Raw genomic sequence first — 24,242 nt, 5'->3', positions numbered from 1 at the left:
AAAAATCAGGGACAGATGAAAGTATAGACGAAAGTTCAGGAGAGACTGATGGTTTTGCTGATGCTGATAATGGTTTGAGCATTAATGGAATTGAATTACAGAATGAATCGTTCAAGGAAAACATGAATATTGTGAGACAAGTTTATAATTTTTTTCAAAAATTCTGTTGTGCGTTCAGATTTGTTCAAGTCTAAATGAAGAGAAAAATTAGAGATAGAGCAACAACTTTCTCTGGATTGTAAAACCAGATGGAATTCAATGCTGAAAATGCTTGAAACATTTGTAAAATTGTATGACGTTTCAAAGGATGTACTCATTGAACTTGGATCTCAACGTCTTTTAACAAATTTAAGCCGGGAATTAATAAAATCGATAGTCTTGGCGTTAAAACCAATTGAAGTGGCACTTAATGCTATGGATGAAAAACAAGCCACTTTACGGACAACACATTTTTCTATCAACTTTATGCGAGAGAAGTTAACTGAACAAGAATCTGAAATAAGTAGTTCTCTTTCTGAAAATATCGATTTTTACATCAATAGCAGGATAAACAAAAACATCATACATTTGATGAATTCACTAAACAAATAAAACGCCATCAAAAGCTTCTACAGAACTAGCAGCTGCTTTGATGAAGCGTTTATTTCCGTCACCAGATTCATCAAATGAAAAATCAAGCAGTGAAAGCAGAAACAACTACCAAAGTTGGCGCTTCTTTTGAAGAACAACTTAGAGTACTATTAGAAGCTCCAACCTGCAAACTACCGGAAGGTGACCGCTTTAAAAAATTAAGTTAAGAATTTACTTTGTCAAAAAGTAATGATGAATTGACTGTAAATGTAAAGCGGTTACTTGAAGCTATTTACAGTATAAAACCAACGTCGATTGATTCTGAGAGGGCATTTTCCGTGGCCAACAATTTTTGCACCAAAATTAGGTCGAAGCTATCAAATAAATCACTACATGCACTGGTGTTTTTAAAATATTTTTTCATTAATATAAATGCATAAATATATGTATAAGTAAAGAAAAGTTTCTTTTAAATTTCTAAAAAATATTATTTTAATTATAAGTTCATTATAAGTCTTTTGATAATGTAAGTATGTCAACTTCAAATGCTCGAAAAAACAATCAAGCTCGAGCTCGAGCTTCAAATCATCGAGCTTTACCAAATCCTAGTTACAAGCGTCACCTAGACAGCGATAAAAACTTTCAAAATACTTTAACTTAACAATCTAACACTATCCTGTCGTGATAACATTTAATTCAAAACCGGGCGTAAGAGTATTTAAGAAAGCGAAACTTTGCACGACAAAGCAGCGTTTGTGGGCAGGCCAAAACTTACACAATTCTAATTTTATAATAAAATCGAATTTACATAAATTCTGGAATTCGAGTCTACGTAAATTTGAATGTGCATAAATCTACATTCTACATTCAAGTCTATATTTCATAATCCACATTCAAATCTACATTCTATAATCCACATTCGAATCCCCATAAATAAATTCTGAAGGTCATAATCTTAAAATATTATAATTTATGTAGATTCCACTCCAATCTACATTCTAGAGTGAGCGAATCTTGTGGCGAAAGAGGAAAGATGTATGTTAAATAACAGTTTGTTAGTGTATGCAACTTAAACATAAATGCCATAAAATTAGTATTTGTATTGAATTTTACATCCATCTAAGAAATAAAATGACAAGAATCTAAGAAATAAAAACATATTTTTATACTAAATTAAAATACTAACAATGGAATATTAAGTTCTAAATCCAAATTTTTTCCAAATTACGGAGACGATATGGATCATTGATTCACTCATATCACATAAGAACAACTATTAATGCAAGCGTCAGGAACCTTTTTTGTCTGCGGGTCAAAATCAACTAAAATGTGTGTATTAAGAAGACGTTTCGAGTCAGTGGTCTTTTCATTTTAGCACAATCTTTCTTGTTGAATAATAAGATAAATTTTATTGAGAAAATAATTACAATACGCTTTAAACGTAAAAATTCTACTTCTAATTCTGATTATTACAAAAACAAACATCAACACAAACATGAATATATTTATATATATTAAAAAAATATGAATGAACTTTCTTTTTATCTCCGATATCAAATTAATGACTTCCCTGATGCCGAGCTTGTGACGTCAGTTTAGTCAAGTCTGCCTTATAATTAGTCGTTTTAAGATGAACTCAAGCATCTGAATTTTCGGTAGTTAGCTGCTACCAGTGGCGTAGCGAAGGGGGGGGGCAAGGGGGTGTATGATGCCCCGGGCGCCGCTCGCAGAGGGGCGCCAAATGGTCTCCAAACAAGACAGAAATTTCAGTTTTTATTTATTATTTTAAAATTTCAGTTTTTATTTCGATCGATTTCTGGAAAATATATTTAAAATTAATAATTATTGTAATATAATTAATTACTTATTTTCTTGATTTTTCTGATAAAATGTGTAATAAAATGTTTGCAGTACGTCAACCAAATATCTCCGCATACAAAACGCTCTTTCTGACCGCTTTATATTTTTTACAAAATGCACGTATAACACCCGTTTTTTACTTTAAAACGATAACACGACCTTGCCCCGAATATCTCTCAACATATTCAGTTTCCAAAAACTGATTCCATAGTCTGGAAACGACATTTTCGGAAACTCCTAACGCTTCCGCTACAATGGATTACGTTTCACTCTCCTGTAAACCACTGCCTACCGATTCAACTAAGTCACCTTACTGAGACATCGTATATTCACCGCTACAAAGCATTAAACGCATGTTCCTTGTTTTTAGTCTCCTACTAAAAAGGAATGCTACAGGCCGCTCCTTACTCCTTATCTAAAACGCATAGTTTCCGACGTCAGGGACTAAATTTGCATATTCCCAACTTTGTAAACGTTATAAGTTTCCTTTATAATCTCTTCTATTTCTTTTTGTTAAAAAGGTTGTTGATTATATGGTTATTTAATATCGAACTCGCAATGTCCCCTAACTGTTTTGAGCAGTGAATGTTTGCAAGATGTTATTCCGCAGTAGAAAAGAAACTGAACCTAAAACTCCATTACAGATCGATGGAGAAAATGTTTTGCCAAACCAAAGAGTAACACTTTAAATACTCCTTACTATTTCATTATCAAATGCTAATGTATGTTCGTTCAGCAATTAAAATAAATTTTGAGATATGTATAATGAACGATAGGACAAGATCCCTTAAGCGATCTAGCATTTTTAAATGTGGAAAGAGAAAAATTTGAAATGACCAAATTTGATGAGGTAATTGATAAATTTGCTTCATCCAAGACAAGAAAAATGTATGCATAGTAATTAATTATATTAATGTATTATAATACTATATTGTTATTAAATATATCTACTTATATATAATATATATTTAACATTGTTTTAATTGTTTAAAAACTGTACTTTTTTAAAAACGGTTATATAAATATGTAACATAAGTAATACCTTTTTAACTAATTCTAGATCATCGAATGCCTGATTTTTCCGCCGACCCAGATACATTTCCGAATCCAGTGCTAGTGTAGTTAGGTAGGGACTATTCTTAACGCATTTTAGAGTATTTTATGGCAAATTTAGCATTTTATTATTACTTGCATTATTTTCTTATTACGAATATATTCTACACAATGTATTACTGCAAGTTTTTTTTGGGGGGGTGCCAAAAAGGTATTTTGCCCCGGGCGCCAGTTAGGCTCGCTACGCCACTGGCTGCTACTCTCCTTATCTTATTTATTTAATATATATGGAAGAAAGTCTGTGTGTTTATTCGCTAATAACTGTCATTACTTCTACTATAGTTATCGTCACCAAACTTTCTACAATTCTCTTCTGGGTCCTGGAAAAGGTCGACGTCCACTATTGTCCCCACCCCTCGAAAAAAGCTAAAATCAGATATTAATTAAAACTCGGGAAAACGATCATTTTCGGCTCGCTTTCAAATCCTAGAGTTTGTTAATAAAAAATTTCGAAGTTTTACGATGAAATAAAAATAGCATTGCCAAACGTTAAATACATTATCCATAAATTCGAGGGAAGCTATTTCGACTATTCCCATCTTTGTACGAGACTTTAATCGGCCGAAATGTGTAATAAAATTAATTAAAAACTCTGAAAGCATTAATTTTCACACTCATTTTTCCGAGTGGCAACAGTCTCGCGCGTTGGAGATAAAAATGCTTTATTTCGAAAAGTGTTGCAACTGCTCGCTTTCAAAATCATAGAGTTCGTTACTTAAAAATTTGTAAGTTTTACGAAATCTATACTACAAAGAAGAATGTCTGTGTGTTTGTTCGCGTTATTGATTTTTGATCAATTATGATTAATTTTTTCCCACATTTAATCGACTAAAATTGAATATAGTGAAATATTGGATGGAACTTGAGCTTTTACGGTCATTTGATCATTTAAAACTGCGTGGCATTGTTGCTGATATAATGAAAGAGAATTAGCTTTTTTTTTCTATCGAAATTTTTTATGCGAGTTCCATATCGCATCAGCCTGAAAAATGTATGACTATGAAGCGTAATTTTTTGCATCGTTATTAGAGAAGCATTACAGCGGTATCGCTCTCTCTGTTGTTAGATACTCTCAATCAGTAACTGGCATCGGGTACTTCCGCTAGTTTCAAATAAATTTCATGTGTGAAAATATTTGCTTGCATTTGTAAGTTGAACCAAGTGCAGACAAAATGACAAAGTCAGTTTTTTGGAATTGTGGATCATTGTTGCCAAAACCATCGATTTCTCCTTAAAATTATGCCACAATTTTTATTTTTTAAAAATAAAAGTGCTTGTTCGCTATTACAACATCGTAATCAAACAAAAATGTTATTGTTATTATTTAGTTTCGGTTTATTTTTTATGTGTTCTTCAAGTGTTTGTTTCATATTTATGTTTTGTAATTTATTTTTATATAGTATACTTTATTTTCGGAACTCGAGCGGATTACTTGAAATTATGAAATAAAAAAGCCACTCAGTAACATGTGTGTCCTATGCAGCCGAAGCCTGTGTTAATGAATGAAAATAGTGTCCTATGAGCTCGTTTTTGGCTTTGTTCTTTCTCACCCTGACAATTATTACGAACAGTGAGAAATTTGTTTTTGTTTTAATCTGTCTACAGCCACTAGTCAGACTGTACTGAAATTAGTCCAATTATCAAAATAATAAAAAGTCGATATCAGACATGTGATTAGAAATCATTTCAAAGTTTATTTATAGAGCATCAAAGCAAATCTGCAATTTACACTGGTGTGCAAAAATTAAGGACGAGACGGTTTTTTCAATATAACTTTGTACAAAAGCTTTCCAAATCAACACATTTAATACCGTAAGATCCCCAATACGTAAGGACATGAGTAATGTAAGCAACACTTACTAAAAGAGAAATCAGGGGGATAAAAAGAAGCTTAATTGAAAAAGTAGCATGGAGCGCAATGCGACTGAAGGCCGAAACATGCCTGTGATGGGTGTCCAGCAAGAAACATCCGGTCTTTAATAGGGGATATGCAGGGGGGGGGCCAAGAGCGATGCGCAGTGCAGGGAGAAAGTTATGCCACATACGCATGACGTCATGTGGGTGACAGCGTTAGTTCTTGGAGTTTGTTTACTTTCGTTGCATCAACAGTTTGATTTGATTTGTGTTGTTAATTTGCTATTATACCTAAGCGGAAGTGGCAAATTGCGCTATAGCGTTGTGTCAGAATTATACACGTTAATACGTTTTTTGGCGGAAAACACTTTTTACAATCAGATAAAATAACTATTTTTTTTAATGAATTTATGTAGTTTTCATACATAACTGTGATGTAATTTTACATTTATTTTTCATTTTACTGCTATTTTACATTTAAATTGAAAAATTTCTCATTTTAAATCATTTTTTATCATAATCTTCATTTTGTGTATGAGACTTACATCGTAGTGAGATATTTAAACTCAGTGTCATGTTTACCAATACTGAGTACCTAAATGATTAGTTAATAAATTTGCGTATCCAACTTCATTCACATGTTTTGGTTACTTTCTTTACATCCCAAACGTAACTCTATGTATTGAAGCAGCGTCTGGGTTAAGCTTTGCGAACTAAGTAAACTGATACATGCCTCACTGTGAGGAAAGGACAATTTCTCGACCACACTATGCTGCAAACATCGAATGAGTGAGTGACATATTTCCTTCAGTGTTATTTAACTGATGCATACAGGTATGTGTGATGTAATTTAATTGATATAACTTACACATGCTTGAACCTAAAGGAAAACAAATCTGTGTATAATGCTAGAATACAAATAGCGAAAGAGAAAGTAAGATATTCTGTTCAGTGTTATTTAACTGCTGCATATGTTTTAATTTTGATTCCATATAACTTGTTTTTAATTATAAGAGAAAGAAAAATAATTCAATATTGAACACATATTTCGAGTATAACAAAAGTATTTTAAGAAACAAGCTAATAAAAATACATTAGTGATTAAAAATATTGAATTTGTGTACAGACTGAATTGAAATTAAGATGTGGTGGTGTATTTAATTATGGCAAAGCACACTAGGGCTATCTGCGTAATAGGTGTGATGCCTTCGTGGAGGACTTTCTCAGGGAAACTGGCTCGTATACACGTTACGCATGAGGAAAACCACGAAAACACCCATGCAGCCAGCCCGTTCGCGGGATTCGAACCGAACTACCCAGTGTTCAGCGACTTTACCGCTCGGCCGCTGGTGGGCCGAAACTAAGATGTAAGGCAAGTTTATTATTATTATTATTGTGCGTATATGTGTAAGAAAATGTATTTTAATTGTTCCATTTTTAATGTATGAAAGGAAGAATAGGATACCAATATCGAAGATTATTTACTATAGCAAATAATCACGTCAGGATAAATGTTATATAGAAATCTTGGGAGTGTAAGAGATTATAAGAGTACTTTTAGATTATACTGAAAATATACGCACTTCTGCTAAAATCTGAAGTGAATCAGTATGAAGTGACTTTTCACTTTAAAAAGAATGTGATAAGTATACTATTTAAAAGTATAATGACGGATATTAAGAAATTTGTAGAATTTTATGGTATTTAAATATGAATTTGTTAAGTCAAATCTTTTTATATATATTTTTGCTTGAGATATGTAATTTAAACTGAAAATCACGATCATATATTTCTCATGGAAAGTGCATGAGCAATGAAAATAAATAGAATAATACTTTTTGATTATGTTTTTACCATGGTCTTAGCAGTTATGCCATCATGTGTTCTGTTCAACAAGATTTATTTAGTGCAAACAATACTACGAAAAAATATTGAAAAATACCTTGTTTTACAATATTTATTTCCCTTAATTAACTTAAATATCCTTTTTCATTTTCTAATGCTTTCCTTTACGAAAAGAATTTAATGTTTACAATTATTTTCAGCATTCGTACGAATTCTGTGCATAAAATAAACATTTTCTCTAACAAAATACTTAATCGGAAAGTATATACCCGGTATTTCCGGTATATCTACCACATATAAAATGATCATTTTGCTTTAGTTTACATTTTTTCCATTACCAAAATCATGTAGCAGACGCGTCGGCCGATGCGTCTTGTCTCCCGGGTGACGTCACTACCAGCAACCAATGGCACGCTTTTTCCGTTCCTGGCCTAACCTTAGTATATTAAAGAACCTTGGGGGATATGATCTCCCCTCTAGGCAGGTTTCACAGCGTCTGCCCATGCTGAGAATGAGGGTGTCAATGAGTTGTTGAGGCATTGCTGCCCATTCGTCTTGCAGCGCCAATCGAAGCTCCGGAATCGTTACTGGTGGTAAGGTACGAGCTGCCAAGCGTCTGCCTAGAAAATCCCATACATGCTCGATGGGATTGAGATCCGGAGATCGTGCCGGCCAATCCATACGTTCAATATCCTCACTCTCTAAGAGCTGTTCGGCAGCTACTGTGCGATGGCATGGTGCATTTATCGTCCATGAAAAGGAACTGCGAACACATAGCGCCTCTAAAAAGACGCACATATGGAAGAAGAATCTCGTTACAATAACAGGTCCCGTTGACTGAACCTGCGTCGAAGATGTGAAGGTCTGTACGACTACCAAGCATGATGTCTCCCCAAACGAGAACACCGCCACCTCCATACCTGTCGCTTTCAATGATGTTCGAGGGATGATTGCGGCTTCCCCGCTCTCTCCAGATGAGTATGCGATGAGAATCGCTACTCAGACTGAATCTGCTCTCATCTGTAAAGAGTACTCGTCCCCATTCATTGTCTCTCCAATTCCGGTGTTCCCGGCACCACAGAGAACGCCTTCTCCGATGGGCAGGCGTTAGAGGTACACACCGTACAGGGCGTCGTGCAAACAGACCACCACCGTGCAGTCTTCTGGCCACGGTAAAACGCGATATCTGTCGTCCAGTCGCCTGTGTCGTGTGTCTAGCGATTTCTCCCGCTGTCTGTCGCCTGTTTCTTCTGGCCTGTAAGGCAATATACCGGTCATCTGCGGGTGTGGTTCCTCGTGGACGACCACTACTAAACCCCCGGATAGCTGTTCCTGTAGTTTGAAATTGTCTCCAAAGTCGTGAAACGATGCTGTGAGCAATTCCGATCTCTGCAGCCACACTTGTCACACTGCGGCCTTCCTCCAACTTCCCAATGATTCGGCCTCGGGTAAAAGCATCCAGATGTCGTCTAACAGATTGATTATTCGCCATTTCTAGCTGAGGCAGCAACTCGGTGTGATTTTAACTGTTATACGGCGTGCAATCTCTTTGCCAGAAATACTGATCTTACACCGACAACATGCTTTATACTACTCAGACACTCCCCCATTACGTCTACCTGCATATCTGCGCATGTGCTACCGTACGTGCGCATGTGCTACCGTACGTGCGTATGTGCTACCGCATGTGCTTACTTAATCTCCTGATTGGTCTTTCTGTCCGCTCTGCCTCTTCGTTCAGCTGATATGCTAATTTTTCAACTTCGTCCTTAATTTTTGCACACCAGTGTACTTGGCAAGAGAAGCAGATAGCTTTAAACGTATTTTTTAGTTTGTTCAAGCAGTAAATTCAACTGCTGGAAAAATTAATTATAAAACTTGGAAACCAAAATAACTGTCTTAAAAAAAGATATAAAATAAAATAAAGATAAGATAGAAGTTATTTAGAATTAGATGGCTATTATTATTAACCCAGAATCGTATTGTTTAAAATCTCACTCAGCTTCTCACTTTTTTGTCATAAATTGCAAGAAAAATTGTAATGATCAGTATTGTTGAAAAATGAACACTTAGAAACGACATTAAATGGCTCAGAGCACATAAACAGCTGCTTGGACAGTTAGATAACTAATTACAATGAAACGTTAGAGAGCTGTATACCTAAAAGTGAAAAGATTTTGCGAAAATGACATGGATTTTGGTAGACTCTGCATCTTCTCTAGCTGCGATATCAGACTTGTGATTAGAAATCATTGAAAAAACCAAATTATGAAAGAGCTTTCCGAATTTCCTGAAAATATAGACCGATCAATTTCCTGAAATATACAGTGGTGGCCAAAATTGTGGACACTTTTGGAAATTTTTATGTTTTTGAACTTTGTATGCTTATAGAAAATGTTACGTTTCGCAAAATGCAAACTTGTATATATCATTTTAAAGAGAATTTATTACTGAATTCAATACAAAACACAAAATTCAATTATTTGCAATACAATAAAGTTAAACGATAATAGTTATTAGATACTGATGATTGCAGTGAGTTATTAGTACTTAGTAGGGTACCCTTTATTTTTGATTACAGCTTCACATCGACGTTTCAATGAGCTGGCAAGAGTTTTAAGCTCTTCTTTCGTTATTACATGATGCCAGGAAACAATTATAACCTCAATTAGTTCCCTGTTACTTGATGGGCTCCTCACTCGGACAAGAGTTTTCAAACGGTGTCACAAATTTTCGATAGGATTGAGGTCAGGACCGTTTCCTGGCCATGACAACAATTTAATGTTCTTTGTACGAAACCATTCTTTCGATATTTTGGCTGTGTGGCAACTAGCAGAATCCTGTTGAAAAATAAATGAAGCATTGTTGGAAAAGAGATCTCTGATGGAAGGTAGAAGTTTTGATTCTAGAATAGTGTCAATGTATTTTCTGGCATTCAGTGTCCCATCGATGACATGAAGGCGACCAATACCATCTGCTGACATGCATGACCAAATCATAACACTAACTGGGTTCTTCACAGTTGCTTGAATGCAGTCAGGATGTAGCTCTTCTCCTATTCTACGTCTTACATATTTTCGCCCATCACTACCGAATAACGATATCTTAGTTTCATCAATCCATATAACTTGTGACCACTGATCATCTGTCCAATGAATGTGTTCCTTTGCCCACTGTAGTCTTTTTTTTTTCGTTGCTGAAAATTAAGATAAGGCCTTTTTTGTGGAATTCTATCTCTCAGTCCAACATCTGTTAATCTTCTCCTGATTGTTCTTGAACTGACAGAAACACCAGCATCATTCAGATCACTTCTGATGGCCGCTGATGACATTTTTCTATCTTGGAGACATAGTCTTTTTATTCTTCTGTCATCAATAGATGTGGTGCACCTTTTTCGGCCTTTTCCTTCTTTGTTTTTTATTTAATTTGTCTCCTGATATCGCAAACAAAACTTTCGGACTCCAGATGTAGTCACTGAACCACCCACCGGTCTTGCAATTTCAGCATAGGAAGGACCACTTTCTCGTAACACAATATTACATCTTTTTCTAGATGTCCAATCTACTCTTTTATTTGATGTCATTGCTTCTTCACTAAATATTAAAATTTTTTACAAAAATTCCTACTTGTAATTGCAGTGTATAAGAACAGGTCCTCCTTCTACAGAACAAAGTAAAATAATGAATTGTTTCAAGTGTAAACATGATGCCAGCTTCTACTGGCAGTTACTAACATTTGATTGGTTCTCAGAAAAAGAACAGTGATTAGCCAGGAAAGCTAGACATTACAAACCACTTCATAACTGTGTTTTTTATTTATATTAAAGTACATATAACTTTCTTTGTATTGCAAATAATTGAATTTTGTGTTTTGTATTGAATTCAGTAATGAATTCTCTTTAAAATGATATATACAAGTTTGCATTTTGCGAAACGTAACATTTTCTATAAGCATACAAAGTTCAAAAACATAAAAATTTCCAAAAGTGTCCACAATTTTGGCCACCACTGTAGATTAGATTGCATTCAAGCCCACGGTGTTACTGATTAACACTGAATGTGCAGGCAGGTTAGCAAAACCAGCTGCTACTTTATCTTGTGACTTGTACACATATGCGTCTTCAGTAGCATAGCTAGATCTTGTCGCAAGAGGCAGTCTCTAATTTTGCCGAATTTACCGCTTGATATCGCCTACAAATAAATAACTGAAATAAATGTCAAAATGTCATAGGGAAATACAATTACATTATTTGCTTTTTTGGTTCTCAAAACCATCAGTGACATCGTAGAAATCTCTTTGATTGCTCCAGTTGCTCTAAAGTAGACATTATAGATTAGAAAAGAAGATAGAAAGATTTCTTACATTCAAAATAACATTTATAGTTCTAAAACACTTTCTAACGATTTTTATTTAGGAAACTCTTCTCGCAGTTAGCAACACTTACAGTAGTTGTGAAGAAAATTCGAAATAGTATTACAATATTTATATTTGAAATAGTATTATAATTGGAACTTTATTCTGTTGATTGTGTCTTAGAATAAATGGAAAAAATCCAAAAGGACCGTCTTTCCACGTTCCTGTTTCGTTTTCCCTAGCAGTAACGGAAATAAAATTCTCGAAATACTTCTCTTTTAACAAGGAATCAAAAACGCAAATTGCTGAGGCAGAAGATAAAAATCTGACAGCAGAAGAAGCATAAAATGGAAAATTATGCTGATGATTTGCATAAAGCTATGCAAAGTGAATATGAAGCACCTGTTAAAAATGATGCTTGAAAATTATTAAAACTACCAACACAAAAAACAAAAAGGTAACAAGATGCTTCTGGGTTCTTAGAAAAAAAATTGAATACATATGGAAAAGTTCAGAGAAAAGTTTCATTAGTTGCCAGAGCACAGGAACCTAAAATTGACTTCAATGAAACTTTTGCTTCAGTAGCCAGAGCAAGCTCTGTAAGGACCATAACTGCATACAGTGCTGAATAAGACTTTACTCTGTATCAACTAGATTTTGTAATGGTTTATGTTAATGGATTAAAAGAAGGAATTTTCATGGAATATGTTAAAGGTTTTGAAAACCAAAATAATCCTGACTATATGTATGCTTTGCAAAAGTCTCTCTATAGTTTCAGCAAAGTGGAAGGCAATGGTATGAAAAATTAGACAAAAAAATCAAAAATTTTGGATTGTAACCTTAATAATCAGATAAGTATGTTTACAAAATGGAAACATCTCATGATGAGTTAATTCTAATTTTATATGTAGATGAAATAACTGTGATTTATATGCTGAAAACATTAGCTTTCTAAAGAATTTCATTTTTAGATTTAGATTTTTCAAACTTCATTAAAGTAAATCATTGGCCCAATAAAATTAATGCTTGTGTGTGTATAAATATAATATCACTGCAATCTATACTTTACAATTAAATTTTGTCTTTACTGTTAGATTTTATTTTTTATGCAAACAATATCAACCACGAGTAAAGCTAGAAATTTATAATATGTAATAGGTACATATTAAAAAGCATAAGAAATGTTACCAATGGGATAAACATTAAAAAATCTTATTGCAAAATGTTACTAAGAAACACACAGTTTTTAAACAATGCACTTTATTTGTGCCGAATTTTAATTAGGTAAGATAAATGACTATCTTTAGCTTAGGTAACCCCCCCCAAAAAAAAATCCTATTTTGCCATTTTGCCAGAAAAGAAATATTTACATTTTGTATAATAAAAACAGTTATGTCTGATTTTGGGCATTAAAAAGTCTCTTTCTCATAGGAATCATGCCTATTCACCTATTGCATAAATATATAGGTCTGAATTGTGCAAGCATTTGTGCTCATGGTTATGATACACATGATAAGAATAAAATGAATGGAAACAGCATCATCTCTACATTTTTTTGTGTGAAAATATATATCATCATCAATAATCTGTCAGTACTATTAAAATAAAGTAATAACCTGCAAAATTAGTTCTTCTGTAACACTTTCATAATTTAATACTTTTCACCAAAGTCAGAGAAAATTTATTTTGCAAAAGAATATTTATTCATCTTTCTGAAGTTGTTCTTAAGACTGGACTACGTAAGAAAGGTTAGGTTTAAGAAAGACTTATTTAACTAAGTCTACTTTTGAAATAAAAACCTGTTATTCTTTTTACAGCAAAGGCATAGAAAACACCTGTCTTCAAATCCAGGAACTTGCACAGAAGTTCAAAATAAAAATAAGAAAATTTTGAATCAATTCCAGAATTAACTTCTAAAATTTGATTACACATTCGTGTATTTTTTAAAATATACAGATAAAATAAACCAATTTAGAAATGTTGCTTCATTAATTAATTTCATCTAGTACTGTCTTATCAATTTTCAACACTAGAAAACTATTTTCTTTTTCAATTAACCCTCTCAGAAATATGACTGCTTTTATTGGGTCATGAGATTGTCTATCACTTAGTGAAGTGGTCTTGAACTTAGTTGTGCCTAGGCCAAATACATAATCTGAAAACATTTGATGAGGCACTTTTTTTAAACAAAATAAAAAAGTATTTTACATAAAGTTTAAATTTCACTTACTAAATATTTATCAAAACATATATAAACAACAATAATAATAATATTGCAAAGTAAAAAATAATAATAAAAATAAATAAATAAATCAAATTTATATTTATTTTTTAACTGAAATCTGAAGTTTGGTTCTTGCAAAACATTTTTGTTTATTACACTGCATAATTCAAATATACTGACTGTTAAATATTAAATTTTTACTGAAATTCATTAAAAATAATTCTAAACAAAGCTCAATACTTGATGCTGCTTAAATTCTGATTTTACGGAAAAGAAATCACTAGATCCTTTTTTTTTTTTATTATCTTTATCACAGATTGAACATGCTTATAAGTCAATTGGAGTCTTTTCTCATAATTTTTAATTGCAAAAAAAAAGCTATTCACCTATAACTGTATTCCTAAACACAGTGATTATTCTTAGTGTAAAAATTTGCAACTGAGTGTATGTATTTTTTTATAAATTAAAGTTAATAAAATCTGTATCTTCAGGTCTTTGAATGAGATTTACCTCAGATTGTAAATTAATTAGCTTATTTGCATATTTTTCTGGTGCATTATTCATGTTGTTGATAGTAATGAAGACAACATAAATTTGGACACAAATCTTGAAATAATTAAAATCTTTCCTTTGCAACAAATACACAATTGAAATGGTATTCTCAGGCCACCAGTTTGAGAATACCAAGTTGGAGTAACTTATTATTTAAAATATTTTTTTGTTCTTTAATGATTCAAATGTTATCCTAATAAATGGAAGTTTATAAAAACAAACAATAAAATAAATAATTATAAAAATCAAGCTAATAAATGTTGTTCAAAACAGTTTGAATAAGTAAACATGGAAAAAATAAAGTAAAATGAACAACAGTAATGCTACTTCTTTATTTATTTCATAGCTTTTCTTTTACATAATTAAATCTTCCATCCAAAAGGAAACATGAAAAACAAATGCTTTAGACCTCTACTGTTTCTGCAAGGGCCAAGCATAATTATTTTTAGAAAACTGCAAAAAGGGATGATCCATCTTCACATTGTGATAACTTCGTGTTAAAAAACACAAAGATTGTCGAGAACAATATCTAGCAACTCTGAATGACCTACTTCAAATTCTGACCTGAAGTACTGCCATCACATACAACAAACAACAGTCAATCTTAATCACACTTCTCCTAGAGGTACAAAACAGTCAATTGAAATTACAAAACATAAAGCAGAATTAGTGAACAAGAAAATAATACTAATTTCATGTCTGATGCAGTATTCTGTATATTCAATACTCTATTTATTTTGAAGCAAATGTTCATATAAAAACTAAATGCAAACTATATATATCTAGTAAGAAAATGCTCTTAAAGTCAATTCAGCAATGATTAAAATGGAGTCATATTATATCAGTTACATCCCCCCCCACAAAAAAATTAATTTTATGAAAATAAAGTTTGATTTAATCACAATGTCAACATATAATACATTGAACATAAATCATGACATAATTTTGATGAATACTTTAAAAACCCTCTTTGACACTTAATTTTTTAAAAAGAAATTCAAAATAGTATAGTATACATATATTTTAAACATCTTAGATGACATCTTTGTTTCATTATTGTTGCCATTTATCTCTCTGAAGAACTACTCAGATAAAATAGATTATCTTGAATGATGATCATTATGAATGCAAAGTTATAGAACTCGAAATAAAGGTTTTTGAAAATTCTATCTCATGACATACATCATTTAATCATTAAATTATAACAGAAGGAGAGGTTGTATTACTCAAAATTGGAGGACGGGTTTAAAAAAATCATTAATTCTCTTTCCTCTCATTCCAAAGCAAAAGAAAATGAAATACCATTCTATTAATTTTTAATCTACATAGGATGTCCCCTTTTCTCTAAAAGCCCAATATTTTTGACAAGCTTATTTGCTTGCATATGAAATAAACATGTGTGAATATATAAATAATCACACTTTTATCTACAACGTTTTTCTTCTTTCCATCTGTCTTTTTCAGAAGCTTAAAAAAACATAAATTTAAATTCTGGATATCTTCTATAACTGAAACTGCTCCATTAAGAAACAACAATAGGGTTGTTTAGATATGTGAACTTCACAATACTAGAATTTCAAAAATTAATATTAAATTATAATATATATTATGAATACCAAAAAGAAAGTAATTGTTGCATGAAAATTTAACTATATTCAAAACCATTTGCTGAAATTGCACTGAACTCCAAGTTTACATATAACCAACGATTTAAAAAAAATCATTTGTATTCTGCTTAATTCATATACATTTAATAAAAATGATTAACATTAAAAAATAATAAAAAATATTAAATTTCGAGTTTTAATACTTTTCAAATACGTTTTCACTTAAGATACCTTTTTGTTAACTATTGGCAGATATAATTTTAGACTTTTTCATTTAAAATTAAATTTTCTAATAACTCAGGTGGAAAAAAAAGACATATTCATAGTTTATTTTTTTATGTATTCATACGAGCATTTTCCTACCTGGTAATTCATGACAAAAATTTTTTAAAAATATAACACTTCAATAAATATGAATGCTTCATATACATAAACATAAACCCAATTACAATGGCATCATAAAATATTACTGTAAAGCAAGTGAATTGAACACAGAACTGTAAAATAAATTAATTAAAGACAACTGGGGGGAACTAACATTGTGCTTATTTTAAGGTAACTGGGGAAAAAAAAAAAAAAAGTTTATATTTAAGCAAAAAATCAAAAACTACTTCCAAAATGTATTTTCCATATATCTGAAAAATCATTCTACTATTTTTCTTGATATGAAAATAGTTCAGTTAGACAATCAACAGCAGTTTTGCTTAAAAATTCTATCCAAAATGAAACTGATCCAAAATATTAACAAGTCTTTGGGTCTACAAACTACACAGAGGGTAAAAGGGGACAGGAATTAAACAGCAATCACTGCAGCCAGCTACAGTTGCTAGAATTCAAAAAGAGTTCACTATGTGCCAGGACAAAAATGCTGACACCAAAATTTCAATAAAAACAGTTGTTCGGTTAAGCTTCTGGACAGAGTTCTGAGCTAGTTTCTTCAACCCTCATTGAGTTGATATTCCAACATGGCATCAAGTTGAGTTGATAAATTAGCCAACATATTCTCTATGTCAACTATCACATCAGTGGCACCTGAAGAGCTGAAAGAATAAACAAGAACATTTATTAATCTGATTTTTCATAAAATGAAATGATGTACTGGTAATAATTTACATTGCTGGGAATTAAAACTATAATAATATTAAGGACAAAGTACACAACACGACTAAATTTCTTTTATACATTATAATATAAATATGAATTCATTAAAATTTCAAGTGTGCTTACAAATGAAAGTTATTATGATCAGTATTAAATGTGGCTAGTCACCAGTTACAATAACCACTGCTATATAGCAAAGCTACATTAAAGGAATTTTGGATGACATTTTGATATACTGCTATGTGGGCAGCTGTAATCTGTGCCCAGATTCATCTTTTGTTAATGCTGATGACTTCTATTGTATTAATATGTGTGACATGACAGACAAAAAGCATCCAGATCTAGTGAAGTAGAAAGAATATGTGTAAGTAATGGACAAAGTAGAACTACAATCTGTTATTTTGTTAATCAAGTGTTGGATGTAGCGACACACCTTCAGGTATCAAAGTCCAAAGCAGAAATCTCCCTGGCTCCTCCTTATTAGGATCATCACCATACAAAATGTCAAGATGAATACGTAATTTACTTTCATTTAATTAAAATTTAATAGTTAAAATGGTTTTGAAAACAAAATTCTTAAGATTAAAGAAAACACAACGTACATCAAGTATAAAAACTTATTTAAGAAAGCTAATCTGCCATTTTTGATGATTTTAAAAAAAGGGTTTCCTCTTCTGTCAATAATGAAAGCAGATTTTTTTTTTCCCCTGTGTGCAAGCCTCTGAAACATTTTTTATAGATTTATCAAAATTAATGTTTTTAGCTACTACATTCTGAATGGAAAGGATGGCAAAACTGTCAAAGTCTTACTTAGCTGATTGTTGATTGAAGATAGCTTTTAATCAGCTCAAACTTTGAAAAGTTTCTCTTCCAACAAGCAACTGAAACACACACTGGCAAAAAAAGTCTTTAGAGTAAAAGTTAGACACTGTTTTTGGAAGTCTATTTCCAAAATAAATTTCACTATTTTTTATGCGGACTAACTTTTATAGCTTTGTCTTACATGTAACTTTTATAGCTTTGTCTTACAGGTATAGCTTTGTCTTACAGGTCACTACATACAGGTACACACACTTAAAAACTTAAGGTTCTTTGGGTTCCATATTCATTAGTCAGTGATGGAATCCTAAGGATATGTGGGTCTGGGATCATTTGGAATGAAATTTAGAGAAAAATTTTATTAAATAATAAGTCACAGAAATCTTTCAAAAATATGTTATGTAAAATGTTATTTGCTATAAAAATTAAAAATTCAAGGAAAAGAACATGTAAAAATTTTACAAATAAAGTGCTTCAAAAAGGAAATGAAAGTTTGAAGATATTACTTTGTCCAACCAAGTTCAGTGAAGAGAAGCATTAAAAAAAAGAATCAATAATAAACTGAATCTGCCTAATGGTGAATACATAGACATATCTCTTATAACTATCATATTTCCTAATGAAAGGCATCTGTCCAATGAGAAGCCATGCCAGAGTAAAACGACTCTAAAAAAATCATTTTCATTGGATGACAACGTGTATTACATTCTCTCCAGTTCATAAAATAAATACTTAGCATCTTATAAACTCTGTGGGTCTCTATATGATCAAATTTTTTCTAGTTCTCAAGTTGTTAGGTCTCTAACAAGCAGGCTGATGAGCTTACATACTAACCTATCCTAATATACTATTGCATAAGCTGATCTGTATGCAGCTGAAGCTAATTAACAGTATTAGTCTAGCCAATGACAGCCAATATTTCAGCTAAGTTAAGGTGACCATCATGTACTAATAAGCATGTAATTGAAAATATCAATTAACAATTTCAGAACAATCATTAATTTTCTTTTTCTTTTTTCCAGAATGCACAATGGAACTGCTTGAACCCATGAATAATAGAACTTAGTTTGAATATATGGCTTTATCTGTCTGATTTAAAAAAACTTTAAATGTCTCAATAATACTGATCTATTAAATGAAGTCTGAACAATATTATTAAATGATTATGTTATTATTAAAATTCTAAAAGTTTCAATTAATCAGTAAATTGGCTTTAGGGAAAAAAAAACCTCCTTTCCTAATGAAGTTACTTTGCATGATTGATAGCAGAACATTCTATCCTGTCGGCATCCTCATGAAACACCTACACAGATTTGGATTAGCAGACTCTTCATCTTGCCCATTATGTGATACTGATGACATGTGCAGTGACTATTTGGTCACTTGTTCTGTATTTGACTTCGTGTCAAAAATTATTGTACTTTTTCTAATGCTTCTGAATTATATTGGGTTGCACGTCACAGACTAATGGCAGTCATGCCTAAGTCTGCCGTACGATTTGGGGGGGGGGGAGAACAGATTACCACACGTGTTACACTACACTTAACATAATGCACTCAAGTTTTACATTTTCCATTCTTTTAAAGAATCTACTTCAATTTGCTTTTCTATACTTTCTCAGCTTAATTGTAAAAAACTGGGAGGGGGATCCTTAATAAATGCTCTATTAAAATAACAAGTCAAAATAGCCATTTGAATACTCAGAATTCAAGCAAACATATTTGATTACCCATCAGATAAAATTATAGTAATTCACTGTGTATATTTACTTTAAAAACTAAACATAGAGATGGAAACTTAAATACACAGGATGTGGAATGATTCAGAAAACAAATAATTTTTTTTATAAGCTAGTAACTTTTCATAAGCAAAATAAACAAATTACTCACTGTTCCATGGCACGACTTCCACTTTCTTTAACCGTTTTTTCTGTTCCACTACTCCTTTTACCAGCCATGCTTTGCACAGGAGCTGCAAATTAGTTCAGAATTTTAATTTTATCTCAGAAGCCACCAATATAATTCTGCATATATAAGGCACAATTATTAATATCTGACAAACTTTGGAAATTCTAAATTTTTTAACACTCCTAGCCCTCTAAAAATTGCTCATTAAGTGTACAACCAATATTACAAAGTTTTAAATTCTATACAGACACAAATTTCTTGATATTCCTCAAAAGAACCTATTATAGAAACTAAAATTAGGCATTAACAAAATAAATAAATCATTCACATGTATCAATATTCACAAAATTCACATACTGTGTAACAGCATTTAAAAAAAAATTAACTTGCTGCTCCCCAAATGAGAACTGAAATCAAAATTATTTGATGCTATAAATATGATGACGCACAAGGATTCTTTTTATTCATCAGAATTGTGACACCAATAACAGAAGCTGTTATTTTAATAGTTTCCAGTTACGACAGGACTTGTTTAATGCACCATTCTGTTAAACAAAGAACTAATAATAATTGCTTTTTGAAATGATGCCATTTCTAAGAAATTTACTGCACCTAATATGAAATTTACGAAATTTAATACTGCAACAAAAATTATAAACATTAGTTAAAAACCATTCTATACAGTGGTTAGTACAACTAAGTGGAATATAGTTAAGTAGTAAGTTAGTAGAGCTAAGTGAATAGTATCAAGGTTAATACTACTAGCAGAACTAAGCAATTCTGAAAACAAGCATGTGAGCTCCATTCTCAAATAAAACTTGGTTCCTTAATATCAAATTAATATATAGCAAGAATTTAATAGTACACAGTATGTATCTTTCTCACTGCTCTATTTCTTACCACATGGTTCAAAAATCCTTAGAAATGGTATTATATTACTAACAATAAGTAATTTGGGAAAGTAATAAGATTCTGAAAATGCACTTACAATGCATAAAGCATGATTTTTATTTGATATATTGCAATAATCTGTGTTATGTAATTTCTTTTTCACTGGATAGATAATGAAATTTGATAGCCCACTGCAAAACAGCTTCCTATCACCTGGTTTATTGTACTGTGTCTCCCTACCACCCTCGCAGGTACAATATTTGGTTCTCTACTGTGATGTACCCTAGGTAATATTCAAAGTGATAAAATAGCTAAACGAACCACTTCCAAAAATTCTCTTTAGCATTAAATCTGATAGTTAGGGTTAAATTAATGCAGTTAATATTGGTAAATGCTATAACTACAATCACACTTCTTATGGCAATTATTTCCCATACACAAACACTTCTGAAAATGATGAATATTCTTGAGAACTTAAATGAAACCTGATAATTAATAACTTTATTTCTCTAAGGAGAATAGCTACATTGAAATCTAAAATAACATAAAACTGTAAATGGTCTCTCTCAGGAAAGATTGCTGCATTTAAGATTTCTAGCAATAAAATTTCATTATAATAAATTTTAGAACAAAGAAGAACAAAGATTAAGGTAAATTCCTTTGAAGATGAGAAATTTTTATTAGTTACTATTTAAGGAATTATACCAGTTCACTGGTTTCAATTTAGAGCATGAATGTTATGTTATTTTAAAAGGTTATGCGTCTCTTTTAATTTCCCTGAATTTTTTAGGAGAAAATCTTCGGTATTTTTAATTTTCCTACCTCTTTAGTATAGGGGGGAGGGGGGGAAACACATTTTAAATTGTCTTCTTACTTATAATTTTCTAATGTTTCTTATCAGCTTATGAATGAACTACATGCACAGAATGCACAATATCTCAGGTAACATAGATACAATTGAAACAACTCACAAAATGATATTTGCAAAATTTGCAAATCAAGTTTTAATTTATTAACAAACTAATTCTCAGAATAAACATGCCTTTAAATATTTCTCAGAATCTGTCATTTTAATTCAGAATATAAAGCCAATATTAAACCTCGATAATGAAAGTGAAGATTTCCCTGATGAAAAAATTTAATACAGCCCTATTTATCTTTTAATCTTACTTTTTAATATATCATAACCTTATCTATCTGAACTAGTTGGAGCAGAGATATTTTGGGTAAAATGTAATCAAATAAAATGTAATAACTACTTTTGGTAGTAAAATGCAGAAACAAATAGTTATGCAAAAATGTGTATTTCATTAATTCAGATGAATTTCACACTCATTGGTTCAATGTTACTTTTTCCCATAATTTTGGTTAAGCAGAATTCCAGTTAACTGAAATTTGGTTATACAGGGTTTCAGTCTTTGGCCAAAATTACAAAAGCCATCATACAAATATTATGCTTGCAAATAAAGAAGCACACAGAAGATTTAAATTTAATCGAGCTCGTGATTAAATATATGAAATTCTACTTCATCAAATGATAAACATTGGAGAAACAACTCTATTATTTTTCAGTGTCTTTCTTTATTCGATCCTATGATTATGGTTGCATAAAGTTTAGAGACTGCATAGCATATGCAATATGTATAATTTTCAAAGAAGTAATCTGTTTTAAAGTAAATGTGGAAGACTTTTATTCAACGGCAGATATTCATAATAATACTGGGTAGCAAATATTGCCTAAACTTTATGCTAATGCAGAAATATAAAATTTAATATGACTTACTTAACATTTCCAAACTCAAATAAAAAATATATCTAATAATAGCAATTTGCCTATGAAAATAACAGATTTAAACAAAAAATTGTACCTTGACTTGATGGTAAGCTAGACTTCCTGAGAGTAGATGAAGGGGAAGCAGCAGGTGAACTCTCACTAGTTGCAGTTTTTATAGCTCGTTGCTTGATAGTCCCTACATTTTCATTAGCAAATGGTAAAGAATTAGATTCTGTACTGGAAGTTGAAATGTTAGAATCAGCAGAGTCTTTCCTTCTCTGTCGGAACTTAGAACGTGGGGATTCGCCAGGTAAATCTTTGGCACAAACATTATCCTCTTTGGATAATGAAGAAGAGTCTGTTAGGTCCATAACAGAAGACAGTGGGGAAGGTGGTGGAGGAAAGTCTTCAGTAAGTGCTGGAGATACAGACCTCTCAGAATCTGTAGGAGGTGGGGGAAGTTCTGTACTACCCATTACAAAACGTGATGCCAATCCTTTGACACATGTAGCAAATGCTTCATCTTTCATTGCTTCAATACTGCGTTCATTTTTGATTGAATTTGTTCTTTTTGGAGGAGGTGGAGGATTACGCTTCCCCCTTAATGTTCCATAAAGTTGAGAAGAGTTCATATTGGACCAAGTATGTTGAGGAGACCAACTGTCAATTACTTGGTTAGCTATTTTAAGACTTTTTGGATCATCATCAATGTCATAATTTATTTCAGGATCTGACTGTCTACTTTTTGCTGTGATTTTAGCTACAGGTCTTGGTTTAACCATTCCCTTTGGTCTGTTGAGTGTGGCCGTGCCACCAGATTCATAGGAAGAATAATGATCATGAACACTAAGCTCACTATCTGTATCATATCCATTATGCCTCCAAGCACTAACAGTGTCATACCAGCAATCAGAGTTTGCATAATATGGTGGATTCATCACAGTAGAAACAGAGTCATCCATGTCCAAGCTCTCAAGAGACCGGCCTCGGCTAGTTGACCGAACCTGTGCAATAACACATCCATCAGAATCGAGATTAATGTATAAAAACATGTTACAATATTTAAATATAAAGATATGAAGGATATCACAGCTTAAAAATCTACTTAAATATTTAAAACTTTACAGATTCATGAAATGTAAATTTTCAACAGGTAAAAAAAATTCCTTATTATAAAGGGGTGATGTTATATGATTTGAAATTTTGAAAAGACTAATGAATTAAATAAATATTTAATAATGATCAAAGAAAAATACTGAAAAAATAATTAGTTTAAGCTCGTACTCCTCCAAGAGATGTTCTAGATCTTTTAAGCAACTTCTAGCGAGAATATAAAGCAATAAAACAGCTGACTTATGAGCAAAAATAGATTATTATGACATGAATTTCTTCTGTATTTCATTTAAGAAAAGTTAATATAAATGAAATTTGTATTAAAAACCTGAAAAAATTTATTTTTACCTGGGTTCCCTAAAGTAAAAGATGGATGGGCAAGGGGGGAGGAAGAGAAAAGTAAAGTAAGTAGGCATTTTTAAAAAACTAAAATAACAACAATCAAATCTCTTCTCAATCAAATCTTTTTTTTAATTTGGTTACTGTACTTTTCTTTTACAATGCACATGAGATTGAAATTTAATTTAAGTTATTTATTGATAACTATTCTTCATAGACAAACTATTTTTAATTTTAAACTTATAAAAAATACCTCAACTTACTATGTGATAAAAACACACCCTGATAAATAAATTATATAAAGTAAAATTTCAATAAAC

At 31.7% G+C, this 24,242-nt stretch overlaps 1 protein-coding gene and 1 long non-coding RNA gene across 3 annotated transcripts in view; one reads left to right on the top strand and one right to left on the bottom strand.

The window, feature by feature from the left end:
- LOC146995179 (uncharacterized) overlaps window positions 1-19,051 on the top strand; it is a 95,817-nt gene extending 76,766 nt beyond the window's left edge. The window contains exon 3 of the long non-coding RNA XR_015043607.1: window positions 18,921-19,051. This is a non-coding gene — a long non-coding RNA (uncharacterized LOC146995179). The remainder of the gene's footprint in view (window positions 1-18,920) is intronic.
- The window catches only part of LOC118185249 (caskin-2-like), a 658,017-nt gene continuing 648,449 nt past the window's right edge, over window positions 14,675-24,242 (bottom strand). For both annotated transcript variants that reach the window (XM_085825792.1, XM_085825793.1), the window contains 3 exons: window positions 22,565-23,474; window positions 19,788-19,869; window positions 14,675-17,018 (listed from right to left, as the gene is read on the bottom strand). In XM_085825792.1, coding sequence (XP_085681918.1) covers window positions 16,916-17,018; window positions 19,788-19,869; window positions 22,565-23,474 — 1,095 coding nt within the window. In that variant the 3' untranslated portion in view covers window positions 14,675-16,915. The remainder of the gene's footprint in view (window positions 17,019-19,787; window positions 19,870-22,564; window positions 23,475-24,242) is intronic.

Source organism: Stegodyphus dumicola, chromosome 10, assembly GCF_044657685.1.
Source record: "Stegodyphus dumicola isolate Sdum_Otavi_A_Nest chromosome 10, ASM4465768v1".
NCBI classification, from domain to species: domain Eukaryota; kingdom Metazoa; phylum Arthropoda; class Arachnida; order Araneae; family Eresidae; genus Stegodyphus; species Stegodyphus dumicola.
The sequence above is the reverse complement of the archived record's forward strand: the minus strand, read 5'-3'. Positions and strand labels throughout refer to the sequence as shown.